Source organism: Trachypithecus francoisi, unplaced genomic scaffold, assembly GCF_009764315.1.
Source record: "Trachypithecus francoisi isolate TF-2019V2 unplaced genomic scaffold, Tfra_2.0 Lachesis_group11, whole genome shotgun sequence".
NCBI classification, from domain to species: Eukaryota; Metazoa; Chordata; class Mammalia; order Primates; family Cercopithecidae; genus Trachypithecus; species Trachypithecus francoisi.
The window spans coordinates 36,744,782-36,758,718 of NW_022681456.1; the positions used below are offsets into that span (position 1 = coordinate 36,744,782).

Genomic DNA, 13,937 nt, shown 5'->3' on the forward strand with positions numbered 1-13,937 from the left:
AAACAGGAAGAACACCTATACCAAAACCCCATCAGTATGTCACCATCATCAAAGACCAGAGACAGATAACACCACAAAGATGGGGAAAAAGCAGGGCAGAAAAGCTGGAAATTCAAAAAATAAGAGCGCATCTCCCCCTGCAAAGGAGCGCAGCTCATCGCCAGCAATGGATCAAAGCTGGTCAGAGAATGACTTTGACGAGATGAGAGAAGAAGGCTTCAGTCCATCAAACTTCTCAGAGCTAAAGGAGGAATTACGTACCCAGCGCAAAGAAACTAAAAATCTTGAAAAAAGAGTGGAAGAATTGATAGCTAGAATAATTAATGCAGAGAAGGTCATAAACGAAATGACAGAGATGAAAACCATGACACGAGAAATACGTGACAAATCCACAAGCTTCAGTAACCGATTCGATCAACTGGAAGAAAGAGTATCAGCGATTGAGGATCAAATGAATGAAATGAAGCGAGAAGAGAAACCAAAAGAAAAAAGAAAAAAAAAGAAATGAACAAAGCCTGCAAGAAGTATGGGATTATGTAAAAAGACCAAATCTACGTCTGATTGGGGTGCCTGAAAGTGAGGGGGAAAATGGAACCAAGTTGGAAAACACTCTTCAGGATATCATCCAGGAGAACTTCCCCAACCTAGTAGGGCAGGTCAACATTCAAATTCAGGAAATACAGAGAACACCACAAAGATACCCCTCCAGAAGAGCAACTCCAAGACACATAATTGCCAGATTCACCAAAGTTGAAATGAAGGAAAAAATCTTAAGGGCAGCCAGAGAGAAAGGTCGGGTTACCCACAAAGGGAAGCCCATCAGACTAACAGCAGACCTATCGGCAGAAACTCTACAGGCCAGAAGAGAGTGGGGGCCAATATTCAACATTCTTAAAGAAAAGAATTTTAAACCCACAATTTCATATCCAGCCAAACTAAGTTTCATAAGTGAAGGAGAAAGAAAATCCTTTACAGATAAGCAAATGCTTAGAGATTTTGTCACCACCAGGCCTGCCTTGCAAGAGACCCTGAAGGAAGCCCTAAACATGGAAAGGAACAACCGGTACCAGCCATTGCAAAAACATGCCAAAATGTAAGGACCATCGAGGCTAGGAAGAAACTGCATCAACTAACGAGCAAAATAACCAGTTAATATCATAATGGCTGGATCAAGTTCACATATAACAATATTAACCTTAAATGTAATGGACTAAATGCTCCAATTAAAGACACAGACTGGCAAACTGGATTAAGAGTCAAGACCATCAGTCTGCTGTATTCAGCAGACCCATCTCACATGCAGAGACATACATAGGCTCAAAATAAAGGGATGGAGGAAGATCTACCAAGCAAATGGAGAACAAAAAAAAGCAGGGGTTGCAATCCTAGTCTCTGATAAATAGACTTTAAACCATCAAAGATCAAAAGAGACAAAGAAGGCCATTACATAATGGTAAAGGGATCAATTCAACAAGAGAGCTAACTATCCTAAATATATATGCATCCAATACAGGAGCACCCAAATTCATAAAGCAAGTCCTTAGAGACTTACAAAGAGACTTAGACTCCCATACAATAATAATGGGAGACTTCAACATTCCACTGTCAACATTAGACAGATCAACGAGACAGAAAGTTAACAAGGATATCCAGGAATTGAACTCATCTCTGCACCAAGCAGACCTAACAGACATCTATAGAACTCTCCACCCCAAATCAACAGAATATACATTCTTCTCAGCACCACATCGCACTTATTCCAAAATTGACCACATAATTGGAAGTAAAGCACTCCTTAGCAAATGTAAAAGAACAGAAATTATAACAAATTGTCTCTCAGACCACAGTGCAATCAAACTAGAACTCAGGACTAAGAAACTCAATCAAAACCACTCAACTACATGGAAACTGAACAACCTGCTCCTGAATGACCACTGGGTACATAACGAAATGAAAGCAGAAATAAAGATGTTCTTTGAAACCAATGAGAACAAAGATACAACATACCACAATCTCTGGGACACATTTAAAGCAGTGTGTAGAGGGAAATTTATAGCACTAAATGCCCACAAGAGAAAGCTGGAAAGATCTAAAATTGACACTCTAACATCACAATTAAAAGAACTGGAGAAGCAAGAGCAAACACATTCAAAAGCTAGCAGAAGGCAAGAAATAACTAAGATCAGAGCAGAACTGAAGGAGATAGAGACACAAGAAACCCTCCAAAAAATCAATGAATCCAGGAGTTGGTTTTTTGAAGAAATCAACAAAATTGACAGACCGCTAGCAAGACTAATAAAGAAGAAAAGAGAGAAGAATCAAATAGACGCAATAAAAAATGATAAAGGGGATATCACCACCGACCCCACAGAAATACAAACTACCATCAGAGAATACTATAAACACCTCTACGCAAATAAACTAGAAAATCTAGAAGAAATGGATAATTTCCCGGACACTTACACTCTTCCAAGACTAAACCAGGACAGGAAGAAGTTGAATCCCTGAATAGACCAATAGCAGGCTCTGAAATTGAGGCAATAATTAATAGCCTACCCACCAAAAAAAGTCCAGGACCAGATGGATTCACAGCTGAATTCTACCAGAGGTACAAGAAGGAGCTGGTACCATTCCTTCTGAAACTATTCCAATCAATTGAAAAAGAGGGAATCCTCCCTAACTCATTTTATGAGGCCAACATCATCCTGATACCAACGCCTGGCAGAGACACAACAAAAAAAAGAGAATTTTAGACCAATATCCCTGATGAACATCGATGCAAAAATCCTCAATAAAATACTGGTAAACTGGATTCAGCAGCACATCAAAAAGCTTATCCACCATGATCAAGTGGGCTTTATTCCTGAGATGCAAGGCCGGTTCAACATTCGCAAATCAATAAACGTAATCCAGCATATAAACAGAACCAAAGACAAGAACCACATGATTATCTCAATAGATGCAGAAAAAGCTTTTGACAACATTCAACAGCCCTTCATGCTAAAAACACTCAATAAATTCGGTATTGATGGAATGTACCTCAAAATAATAAGAGCTATTTATGACAAACCCACAGCCAATATCATACTGAATGGGCAAAAACTGGAAAAATTCCCTTTGAAAACTGGCACAAGACAGGGATGCCCTCTCTCACCACTCCTATTCAACATAGTGTTGGAAGTTCTGGCTAGGGCAATCAGGCAAGAGAAAGAAATAAAGGAAAAGAAGAAGTCAGGAAGGAAGAAGTCAGGAAGAAGCCAGTTAGGAAAAGAAGAAGTCAAATTGTCCCTGTTTGCAGATGACATGATTGTATATTTAGAAAACCCCATTGTCTCAGCCCAAAATCTCCTTAAGCTGATAAGCAACTTCAGCAAAGTCTCAGGATACAAAATTAATGTGCAAAAATCACAAGCATTCTTATACACCAGTAACAGACAAACAGAGAGCCAAATCAGGAATGAACTTTCATTCACAATTGCTTCAAAGAGAATAAAATACCTAGGAATCCAACTTACAAGGGATGTAAAGGACCTCTTCAAGGAGAACTACAAACCACTGCTCAGTGAAATCAAAGAGGACACTAACAAATGGAAGAACATACCATGCTCATGGATAGGAAGAATCAATATCGTGAAAATGGCCATACTACCCAAGGTTATTTATAGATTCAATGCCATCCCCATCAAGCTACCAATGACTTTCTTCACAGAATTGGAAAAAACTGCTTTAAAGTTCATATGGAACCAAAAAAGAGTCCGCATTGCCAGGACAATCCTAAGTCAAAAGAACAAAGCTGGAGGCATCACGCTACCCGACTTCAAACTATACTACAAGGCTACAGTAACCAAAACAGCACGGTACTGGTACCAAAACAGAGATACAGACCAATGGAACAGAACAGAGTCCTCAGAAATAATACCACACATCTACAGCCATCTGATCTTTGACAAACCTGAGAGAAACAAGAAATGGGAAAGGATCCCTATTTAATAAATGGTGCTGGGAAAATTGGCTAGCCATAAGTAGAAAGCTGAAACTGGATCCTTTCCTTATTCCTTATACGAAAATTAATTCAAGATGGATTAGAGACTTAAATGTTAGACCTAATACCATAAAAACCTTAGAAGAAAACCTAAGTAGTACCATTCAGGACATAGGCATGGGCAAGGACTTCATGTCTAAAACACCAAAAGCAACGGCAGCAAAAGCCAAAATTGACAAATGGGATCTAATTAAACTAAAGAGCTTCTGCACAGCAAAAGAAACTACCATCAGAGTCAACAGGCAACTACAGAATGGGAGAAAATTTTTGCAATCTACTCATCTGACAAAGGGCTAATATCCAGAACCTACAAAGAACTCAAACAAATTTACAAGAAAAAAACAAACAACCCATCAAAAAGTGGGCAAAGGATATGAACAGATGTTTCTCAAAAGAAGACATTCATACAGCCAACAGACACATGAAAAAATGCTCATCATCACTCGCCATCAGAGAAATGCAAATCAAAACCACAATGAGATACCATCTCACACCAGTTAGAATGGCAATCATTAAAAAGTCAGGAAACAACAGGTGCTGGAGAGGATGTGGAGAAATAGGAACACTTTTACACTGTTGGTGGGATTGTAAACTAGTTCAACCACTATGGAAAACAGTATGGTGATTCCTCAAGGATCTAGAACTAGATGTACCATATGACCCAGCCATCCCACTACTTATAAACCCAAAGGATTATAAATCATGCTGCTATAAAGACACATGCACAAGTATGTTTATAGTGGCACTATTCACAATAGCAAAGACTTGGAATCAACCCAAATGTCCATCTGTGACAGACTGGATTAAGGAAATGAGGCACATATACACCATGGAATATTATGCAGCCATAAAAAAGGATGAGTTTGCATCCTTTGTAGGGACATGGATGCAGCTGGAAACCATCATTCTTAGCAAACTATCACAAGAACAGAAAACCAAACACCTCATGTTCTCACTCATAGGTGGGAACTGAACAATGACATCACTTGGACTCGGGAAGGGGAACATCACACACTGGGGCCTATCGTGGGGAGGGGGGAGGGGGAAGGGATTGCAGTGGGAGTTATACCTGATATAAATCACGAATTGATGGGTGCTGACGAGTTGATGGGTGCAGCACACCAACATGGCACAAGTATACATATGTAACAAACCTGCACGTTATGCACATGTACCCTAGAACTTAAAGTATAATAAATAATAATAATAATAATAATAAATAGAAACTAAACATTTTGCCATATTTTGTAATCAAGAACTTTAGGTTCACTGATAATTTACCAATTTGTTCTCCTAACCACCCTATCTAAACTGTTGCCACCACCACCTTCACGCCAAGCCAAATATTCTATATTATTTCATTTACGTTATAACATTTATCAACATTTTTAACTGTCTTGTTTTAGGTGTTTACTTGTTTACTATGCTTTTTTCATTAGTATGCAAGTTCCTCGAAGGCAATGATTTCACCCGTCTGATCCACCAGTGTATCCCTAGTACCCAAAATAATGCCCAACACATAGTTACCCTCAAGTAAACTTTTATTGAATCAATTAATTAGTTAATACCTTTCATGTGCCACCATTTCAGAAATAGCTGGATTTTTTAAAATGAAATCTCTTAGAGTTTCCTTTTTTTTACTTCTTATTCTTTGTGACATTTCTGCACCCTTAATAGAGGAGATAAAATTTTACAAGTTAAATTCAAACTTTAAACACAGTAGTATAATTTATTCATACTCTAATGCTTATCTCTTGACATTGAAATACAGTAGTTCATACCCTCAACTAAAATTATTATCAAAGGCAACAGAAATACCCCTGTAGACAAAAACTCTGATTATAACAATATCTACATGTTAATCTAAAAGTTGTACTGTGTAATTATAAAATTATGCTTGTTAGTATATCCTTCTGTTTCATATTATAATGAGTTTAAATGTAGCCAATCATCTCCAGATACATGAATCTCTCAATTTCATTACCTAAAATTCAAAACTCATACAAAACTTACTCTTCCAATTTCCATTACTGCAGCTTTGAACTTTAAATATTTGTTTACTTTTTTACTCAAAGCATTGTTCTTATATTTCACTTTTATTAGTCCAAGTAGAGACTCATTCCTCCTAATAAAAAAGATAAAGTCCGTCAAAAAGACCTGCAAAAATGTGCAGAACTACCCCCAAAGTAATATGTCTTTAAAGTTTTCACAGAAATTATGCAAGAATATCCAAAACTGCTTGTGTTCTATGCATAAATTAGACTGTGATATCTCTGTTCAGCATGAAATAGTCAGTTTCTCAAAATAGCAAAGTGTAAATCATATCATAAAATGTGTCAGTGAAGATGTTGAATAACAGAAACTTTTCACTTTGATAAAAGTTTATGAGCAACTTAGCAATATCTTAACTAAGCAATATCTTAACTAAATAACTTAACTAAGCAATAACTTAGTAAAGTTAAAATGTTCATATCTTGGCAACTACAGCCCTGTATATTTACAGAAACTCTCACATATGCATAAGGACATATGTATAAGAATGTCCTGTCCTTTGCAGCACTGTTTATAATAATAAAAAATTAGAAAGAATTTAAATGCCTATTTACAGGAGGCTAAATAAATAAGTTTTAAAATGTATTATACAATATATAGGAAGGCCGCAGTGGCTCATGCCTGTAATCCCAGCACTTTGGGAGGCCAAGGCGGGTGGATCATGAGGTCAGGAGATCGAGACCATCCTGGCTAACACAGTGAAACCTCGTCTCTACTAAAAATACAACAACAACAACAAAAAATTAGCTGGGCGTGGTGGCGGGTGCCTGTAGTCCCAGCTACTTGAGAGGCTGAGGCAGGAGAATGGCATGAACTCGGGAGGCGGAGCTTGCAGTGACCCGAGACAGCGCCACTGCACTCAAGCCTGGGCAACAGAGCGAGACTCCGTCTCAAAAAAAAACAAAAAATGCATTATACAATGCATAACAGAGAATATGTTGTATATTATAATCATATAATAAAAACTCCCATAGGGCCTTCTATAGGGAAAAAGAGGAGTTGAAGGCATGATGTAGATGGAACAGAACTGGATTGAAAATAAAATAACCATGGACACTTCTTCCCTCATAACTCAGAGAATACTGTAAAAGTAATCCTAGACAAGCTTCCTTGCTTCCAACAGATTTCAATCTCTTTGGTTCTATCTTTTGCAAGCTCCCAGCCACTGCTGCCCTCTGAATACCAACAGGAACTGAACTGATCTTTTCCCAATACTATAGTTTCTCACTGTCCCTTTATTGATACTTGCCTATTTTTCCTGAAATTTCTATTTTTTTATTTATATTTCTTCATAAGTACTAGCCAGGTATAGCAAAACTGCTTAACATGATAAATGGGATCCCAAAACTTGAATAAAATGTAGGGTCTTTTTAATGCAAGGCCAATGAAATGACGGGGTGAGCCTGGATAGCTAGTTCCAGGGGTTGGAGCTTGACCCAAATCCATCTTGGCCCCTTCGCTCCAGTTTTGATGAAGATGATCCTAAGCCCATGGTTGTCTGGAACCCCAGTTCAGCTGTAACAATCCTAAGAATCACCCAGTTAGTTGACATTCACTTGGGCAAATGTTTTGCTGCCTAAATTAGAAGCCTTTGATCAACGACCGTAAGGGACTTGGGGAGCCATCCTCCACAACTTGAAGCCTAAGACTGCCTTCCATTTCCAACCAGCTAGGTCTCTTCTCTACAGCCTCTCCTCTCTCTCTCCCTCACTACCAGCATGCTTGACCTGGTTGTTATGTTCTTCCAGAAAGCGATGGGAAGGAGAGGAGGTCACATTTAGACTACAGTCTTTGCCACCATCTCAGCATTCTCCTCCATGCACAGCAGAACCTTCATCCATTGAATAAATTAAACTCATCCACTCCTTGATCTGTTCACTGCTCTGTGGAGCTCTGACTGACCGCTTTTCATTGTGATAAATAGTATTTTAAAATTTTTATGCAAGTCAACGTTACTGAGGACTTGTTCATTGTTTTAACTATTTATACAGTCACACGTCACTTAGCGGCAGGGATACATTCTGAGAAATACTTTGTTAGGGAATTTTGTCATTGTGTGAACATCATAGAATGTACTTATGCAAACCTAGATGGTATCACCTGCTACACATCTAGGTGATATAGTACAGCCTATAGCTCCGAGACTACAAACGCGTACAGTATGTTATTATACTGAACGCTGTAGGCGATGCTGTAACATAACAGTCAGTATTTATGTTTAGATACATATTCAAACATGGGGAAAGTACAGTATAAATACAGTATTATAATATTATACTCTTCTTCCAGAATATCTCTTATTCTTAGGTTAGACTTCCACAGCCAGCCCTCCACATTTGCCTGCACACTGAAAGTATCTTCTGTTTTTCTTTGGAATCAAAAACATTATTCAACTCTCCTAAACATCTAATTTTAGCTGTTTTTTAAAAAATTTAATAGAACTCTAATTCTGAACAATTATGTTATTATCATGGCCTGTTTCATTTAATATAAGCAATTTCTTCTTTTATCTTTGGAAAGTATGAAGCACATATATCCTCTAAGCTTCTGTTCTAATAAATGAAGTACCTATTTTAGAAAGAATATCTTTCTGTTTGTTTTTAAGGGAATGTTTCTCTTTTGCTACCATTTCAAAAACAGGTTTCATGTTACTGATGTTTACTTTTATTAAAATGGGATGGACAGATCAACACCCAGTGAAGAAAAGCCCACTCTCAGTTGGCAAAAGAAAAGTTGGATTAATTTGGCATCTCTCATAATTGGTGTGAAGCACTATCATTTTATTTGGGAGCAAAGAGAATCATTCAGGCTTAGAGAATAGGAGGGACAGTTTTAAGGTTTACTGCTTTTATTTGAGGAACTCCCTCTTCACATATACAAATGGAAACTCTAAGAAATGGCTCTATTTGTTACCACAGAATTAGAAACAAGTGGGAAATGATCAAACTGGAGCTAAAACCTTGTGTGAGAAAGAACTGATGGCCTAGAGATACTATTATCCATCCTGACTCAATAGCAAAAGACTTAATCTGTTTCCAGCTAGAGATATGAACATGCTCTATTCTCATTTGTGAGTACAGTATATATATATTTTTAGTTTTAGTTATTTCTTTACACAGACATAAGTTTTTACTATCTCTTAGATGGTGGTTTTAGCTGTATATACTCCACTCTCTTTTTCATCGACCTTGTATTTCTTAGAACTGATAATGATACTCATTTTTTAAAGTTGTTAATATGTATAAAACTGATAATTGCAAGTACCTTTTCAAGAAGTCATGGACAGGAGCTGTTACCTCTACCAAAAGGTGAAATTTTTCCTCATTCATGCATTTTAGCATAACTTGCGTAAAGAATTCCAGAAATCTTGGTTTTTGCTTAAATTTCATAACTGTAATAACAAGGAAGTTCAGATATAGTTACCAATACACTCAATTATTAGTACCGAAGGGTTGCCAGTGCTAGCCGTCATTTTGTTCCAACAGGCAAGTTTATTAATCTGTTTTTTAGATTTCTCCATTTTAAAAGTATATAGGAATAAATGTGGTGTGAACTATTGTTTTTCTAATATCAATGAATGTTTCACAGTCTATATTAAATTTATTTTCTAAATATCTGAGCATTGAGAAAGATTTCTCAATTTCTCAAGTGACCATACATTAAGGTCACTTCTAATGTATGACTAACTGGGAGAAAAAGTTACTGATAATTATCCTAACTAGTGATCTTAATTTTTATTATATTTCACTCTGAATCAATTATGTTGCCATTTCTCATCAGCTAAACTTGAAATTCACTAATACATTTTTCTTTTTTTCTTTTTTTTTTTTTTTCTTTTTTTTGAGACACAGTCTCACTCTCTTACCCCGGCTGGAGTGTAGTGGCATGATCTCAGCTCACTGCAACCTCTGCCTCCCAGATTCAAGCGATTCTCCTGCTTCAGCCTCCTGAGAAGCTGGGATTACAGGCGCCCACCACCCAATGCGAGGCTAATTTTTGTATTTTTAGTAGAGACGGGGTTTCATCATGTTGCCCAGGCTGGTCTCAAACTCCTCACCTCAGGTGATTTGCCTGCCTCGGCCTCCCAAAGTGCTGAGATTACAGGTGTGAGCTTCTGTGCCTGGCCACTAATACATTTTTCAATGCCCTAGTTTTCGTAAGCTTCATAACAACACCATTCACTACCAAAATAAGCCACCATCAAGATTCTGTCTTTCCAGACTTTAAATCAGGTACCTATTTAGGTCTCTTTCATTACTCGGCAATCAAGATTCTGCATTATTCTGAGTGGGTAAGAATTCAAAGTATTCTGCCTAAAACAGGCGAAATCTTCAAGTAGACAACAGAAACAAAATCCACAGAATTAATTCTCTTCGGTGATAAATCAAGTGAACAGCATATACACATCCAGTTCACCTACCTTCTTTCACCGCACCTTTGACCGACCAATTCAAAACTACGGGATAAAGAAATATAGGGTCCTCTCCTCCTGAGAGTTCAGATGTAACATCTAAGGTTAAAAAATTCAAAAGTTGTATGTTCTGTTTAATAACCCAAAATAAAAGGTTTTTTGAGTGATTCACAATAACAATTATTTGAAAGAGATGGAAAAACAGGAAAATACTAAAGTATTTATTCTAAATTATGTGCCTTAACATAGCAATTATAGCATTACATTTTGGAAATAAAAATAATCTGATGAAATTATTTGCTTCACTCTTCCCCCTAAAAGCTAAGAGGTCCACCACCAAATAGGTAGTAAAGACTTTCCAAGGCATGATTCTCTCTTTTTCAACAGCTGTCATATATCAGCAAACCCAAGACTCAGAAATCTACCAATTAGATTTACTCCATTTTAGCAAAACTATCTTTAAAAGGCAGTAAAGTATAACACAGCCTGGAGCCAGACTGGCTGGGTTCAAATTCTAACTATGACAATTTTTTAGTTATGAAACCTTGGAAAGTTATTTAGCTTCTCTGTGCCTCAGTTTCCTTATCTTTATAATGAAGATAATAATAGTACCTTCCTCATATGGTTCTTATATACAGGTTGCATGAGTTTTAACGTATATATTTTATAAAAATTGTATATTTTGTAAAATAGTAACTGACACACAGAAAACACTGTACAAAACTATCATTTTATTTTTGTTATTGAATTTACTATTCTTTTTCTAACCATTAGACCACCAGGGAGAATTTACTATTCAGCTAGTTATAGACCATTGTGCTTCTTGGTAAAATATTTTTACTGATATTATGAAAATAAATAATTCACATTTCTAGAACACTGTATATTTTAAGGAATTATACTTCATATAGTAATAAGATGATTACAGCTTTCCCAAAGCTAGGTTAACCAATTATGGGAATAATCAAATACTTAGTTCGATTCATAAATCCATGCTTGAAACAGGCATGGAACATATTAAAAGAGAGAGATCCAAGTCAGCGAAGCCCACAAGACAGAACTGAGGCACACAGTAGGAAAGGTGAGGTAGGAACATGGAATTCTACAAGTGTAGCCTCGTCCCCAAAGGCCATGGGGCAAAAGTAGAGCCTTATACTTGGTTTAAGGCTCAAATTTGGACACTCTCTTGTTCTAGAAGATTTGAAATACCTACTTTTTAAAAATGTGACAGTACTAATCATCACCAGAAACTAATTCAATTTCCCAAGTAGCCTTCCAGGCTGCAAACTCCAAAATACCAATCATTGCATTAACACATTGGTTTATTATGAAATCACTACAGTACAATGACCTAAAATTAAACTAATCTTCCACTCTGCTTTCTACTCTGGAAGGCACTGGTTCAAACCACTTACACATTAACATTCACACTATTCCTTTATTTCTCAGTTGCACTTTTTACTTCAAAGCAGTGACTTTTGTGCTACCATAACCCCCTCCCACTCTCCCACCAAGGATACCCAGATGGTTGTCACAACTAGGGGGTGGTGTGCTGTGCTTCTGTGAGTAGAGGCCAGGGATGCTACTCAATATCATACAGCGCCAAGGACAGTCCCCCACAACAAAGAACTACCAGGCCCCAAATGATAATAGTGTCGAGGTTGAGAAAAGTTGCTTTAGAGTCAGAAGACACAGGCTCAAGTCCAAGTCAGCTATGTAATCCTATGTAAATCACTTAATCTTTATGAGCCACATCTGTAAAAAGTGGTTAGCAATCCCTTATTAACAGGGTATTGTTAGGATTAATGATATAAAAGCACCGTGTAAACCTTAAAGGGTTTACCAAATGCTAATCTCATCTTAATCCTTTGAACAAAATTTTTTCTCCTTTTAAAAAACTTAATGCTAAACGGAAGTATACAGAAAAAAAAAAATGATTACATTGCTTTGTCAGTTTGAGTAGGTGTGTTTCCAACAAGGCCAGCTGTTCATTTATCTTTTCAGGCAATAGTATCTGCTGTGGCTTCTTCGTCTTTAAAGACTTCTTAGAAGAATCCTAGAAACATTGGTTAAATGTCAAAATGTACTTTAACGTGTTGCGACAACTGTCATTTTCAAACAACATTCTTTAAATTCTGTTTTCATACTTTCATACTTGGTAGATAAAACTATGATCCACATAACAATATTAATTAATAACAATGAATAATAACAGTTATTGCGCTCTAATTAAATGTAGACATAGTATTGTGTTTCATGGAGATTGACCAAAATACTGCTTCTTTTCCCTCTCCCTTTCTCCCAGTAACTTTCACCTACCTAGCCAGCCCCTCCAAAACCTGCATTCTCAAAGCAGCCGAGGATATGTCTCTAAACATCTTAAAAAGACAATGCCCAGCCTGCCCTCAGAAATGTACCCCTTTATTCTTTTTTCCCTTTCTTTTTCCCAGAAGGAGCTTCTTTACAACTAAGCTAATTGCCTTTGCTACTTTGCCTTTCATTGAAACATAAGGAGATCAGTAATTAGTGGATTAAGAATTAGCCTGTCTGCGCACTCAGGCTCACTACCATGTTTTTTCTGTCTGAGCCTGAGAACTGACCTGTTAATGTCTCTTGTTTAAAAAAAAACCTTCCAAGCCCCTTCAGGCTTAAAGGAATCTTGAGTAGCTATAATAATTTCTGACTCCTATAAATTAACAATCTCAACAATCTTAGATGAAAGAATCACAATCTTCTGCTGGACTATAAGCTTCAAGGAGAGAGGCATAAGGCCTGTCCTACCATGATGTGGAAGGCCCTGAGTCAAGGCCTGGGTGACATAAAAGGGCTGATGGACTCTGAGAGTAGACACTGCATGGCACAAAAACAAACAAACAACCCTCAAATTGCTTCCAGCTTAATCAAAAATCCCTCTAGACAAAACATCCTCCTAACTAGAAAAAAAAAGTATTATAGCTTTAAAAGTCATCCAGTAAAACAGTAGTGATTTTTTAAAGATTTTTTTGGCAAACAAATGCTTACTTGGAAATTCAACATATCACAGAGATAGAAATGGAGCTACTCTAAGTGAGACAGAGTCAGGGATGAGAGCCTCTACCTCCACCCAAGCCATGGAAGGGACTTCAAGTAATTCCTAGTACCCTCAGAAACCCAATGAACGGGCCAGGCATGATGGCTCATGCCTGTAATCCCAGAACTTTGGGAGGCGAAGGTGGGAAGATCACCTGAGGTCAGGAGTTCAAGACGAGCCCGGCCAACATGGTGAAACCTCATCTCTACTAAAAATACAAAAATTAGCCAGGTGTGGTGGCACATGCCTATAATCCTAGCTACTCAGAGGCTGAGGCAGAAGAATCACATGAACCCAGGAGGCAGAGACTGCGGTGAGCCAAGACTGCACCACTGCACTCCAGCTTAGACTATAGAGTGAGA

The 13,937-nt window shown here is 37.5% G+C and overlaps 1 protein-coding gene and 1 long non-coding RNA gene across 2 annotated transcripts in view; one reads left to right on the forward strand and one right to left on the reverse strand.

Moving 5' to 3' along the window:
- The window catches only part of CFAP54 (cilia and flagella associated protein 54), a 373,684-nt gene that overhangs the window by 237,708 nt on the left and 122,039 nt on the right, over positions 1-13,937 (reverse strand). The window contains exons 28-32 of the mRNA XM_033220975.1: positions 12,447-12,561; positions 10,515-10,604; positions 9,359-9,485; positions 6,056-6,167; positions 5,611-5,711 (exon numbers count right to left, since the gene is read on the reverse strand). Coding sequence (XP_033076866.1) covers positions 5,611-5,711; positions 6,056-6,167; positions 9,359-9,485; positions 10,515-10,604; positions 12,447-12,561 — 545 coding nt within the window. The remainder of the gene's footprint in view (positions 1-5,610; positions 5,712-6,055; positions 6,168-9,358; positions 9,486-10,514; positions 10,605-12,446; positions 12,562-13,937) is intronic.
- The window catches only part of LOC117089577, a 100,803-nt gene that overhangs the window by 5,804 nt on the left and 81,062 nt on the right, over positions 1-13,937 (forward strand). The gene's annotated exons all lie outside the window — the stretch shown is intronic.